Genomic DNA, 1,633 nt, shown 5'->3' with positions numbered 1-1,633 from the left:
TGAGCCACCGCGCCCGGCCAAAAGGCAGGCTTTTAGGAATGTTACTACCCGTGTGCTACGTGTACCAGTCAGGGGCTTGGCTGTAAGCAGCAGAAATGGACTCTGCCTAAGCCGAGGAGTATGTCAACAGGCTCTCACACTGGAAGTGACAGAAGCCAGCCTCGGAAGAGGGCTGGAACTGGGAGAGAACGTGAGCAGAGACCAGATTAGCCCAGAGACCACCTGATGGGCTCTGTTGCTAACGCTGCCCCCTCCACTCCCTGCTTCGCTGTGAAGAGCTCCCAGCTCTCCTGAATCTTCTTCCATGACCTTCTGCAGCCACGGTGTTGCCAGGGGCCTTCACCTGGATCCCAGCCCTGCAGACGGAGAGCAGGAGAGGGAGTGCCTGCCCGTTCCATCTGGTCCAGTGAAGTGGGAGGCAGAGCAACACAAGAGGGTTCCCCCCAATGGGAATGGTATTTGGGTTTGGGGACCCCCAAAAAAGTAAACGTCCACTACTGTATTGCGAAGACTGGGTTAGTGATTTTCTATGTGTTGGAAAATGGTTCTTACTGTTCTGACAACAGAGACATATTTTTGCATTATGTTTTTTCTTTCAGATGGCTGTGAGATTCCAGCTTCAACTTTGATGGATATTTTGCTAATGAATGATTTTAAGCTTGTCATTAACAAAGTGGCATATGATGTGCAGTGCCCCAAGAAAGGTAAGAAACACAGCTATCCAACTATCCTAACTTTTACCTTTAGCTGTGGGGCCCCTCCAGGGAGCAGAGTTTATCTTAAGAATCTTTTAAATTGATCAAATGACCAAGAAGGCTTCAGAGAACCAACGTTTAAGCTTTTCTAGCAGCAGGAGGGTCAGTGATTACTAGAAGTTGCCTAGCAGGGCTGTGAGTCTCATGCTCTTTTTAGATTTTTAAGACTTTACCGTAGGTTCTTGAATGCTCAATCTGACATTATTAGGTTAAGACATAAATCTGAAAATCATGAATTCAGATATATATTGTTGTACAGCCCTTAACTCCTTTGAAAAAATAAACTTTACTTTTTAAAGCAGTTCTAGGTTCACAGCAAAACTGAGCAGAAAGCACAGGGTTCCTAGATAACCTCTGCCCGCCACCTCCCCCATGCCAACACCCCACACCAGACTTGTATGTTGGTTACCGTTGATGAACCTACACTGACAGGTCATTATCGCCCAAGTCCATAGTTTACATTAGGGTTCACCCTTGGTGTTGCACGTTCTGTGGGTTGTGACAAATGGAGAACGATGTGTATCCACCGTTATAGGATAGCAGGTCCTCAAATAACATCCTTCAATGTCCTTTTGCTGTCACATTGACGAGAAAAAAAAAATTGATTCCCAGCTACGGCCACTGTCTGTGTGGAGTTTGTGTGTTCTCCCCATGTCTGCCTGGGTTTTCTCCAGACACTCTGGCTTCCTCCCTCCTCCCAGAGCCGTGCGTGTGAGATGCACGGGCGTGTCCGCGTTGTCCCAGTCTGCGCGGATGTGGGGCGGGGGTCGCCCTGCAGTGGATGGCATCCTGTCCAGGGTTGGTTCTTGCCAGGCGTCCTGAGCTGCAGAGAGGGTCCAGTCACCCACGGCACTGAACTGAATAAGCGGGTTGGAAAA

The 1,633-nt window shown here is 48.7% G+C and overlaps 1 protein-coding gene across 1 annotated transcript in view; it reads left to right on the top strand.

Annotated features, from left to right (window-relative positions):
* Window positions 1-1,633, top strand: part of CCDC109B (coiled-coil domain containing 109B) — a gene marked incomplete at its 3' end in the record, with an annotated part of 23,512 nt that overhangs the window by 11,461 nt on the left and 10,418 nt on the right. Inside the window, exon 4 of the mRNA XM_012655081.1 lies at window positions 600-704. Coding sequence (XP_012510535.1) covers window positions 600-704 — 105 coding nt within the window. The remainder of the gene's footprint in view (window positions 1-599; window positions 705-1,633) is intronic.

This window comes from Propithecus coquereli, unplaced genomic scaffold, assembly GCF_000956105.1.
Source record: "Propithecus coquereli isolate 6110/MARCELLA unplaced genomic scaffold, Pcoq_1.0 Scaffold46, whole genome shotgun sequence".
Taxonomy (NCBI): domain Eukaryota; kingdom Metazoa; phylum Chordata; class Mammalia; order Primates; family Indriidae; genus Propithecus; species Propithecus coquereli.
The sequence above is the reverse complement of the archived record's forward strand: the minus strand, read 5'-3'. Positions and strand labels throughout refer to the sequence as shown.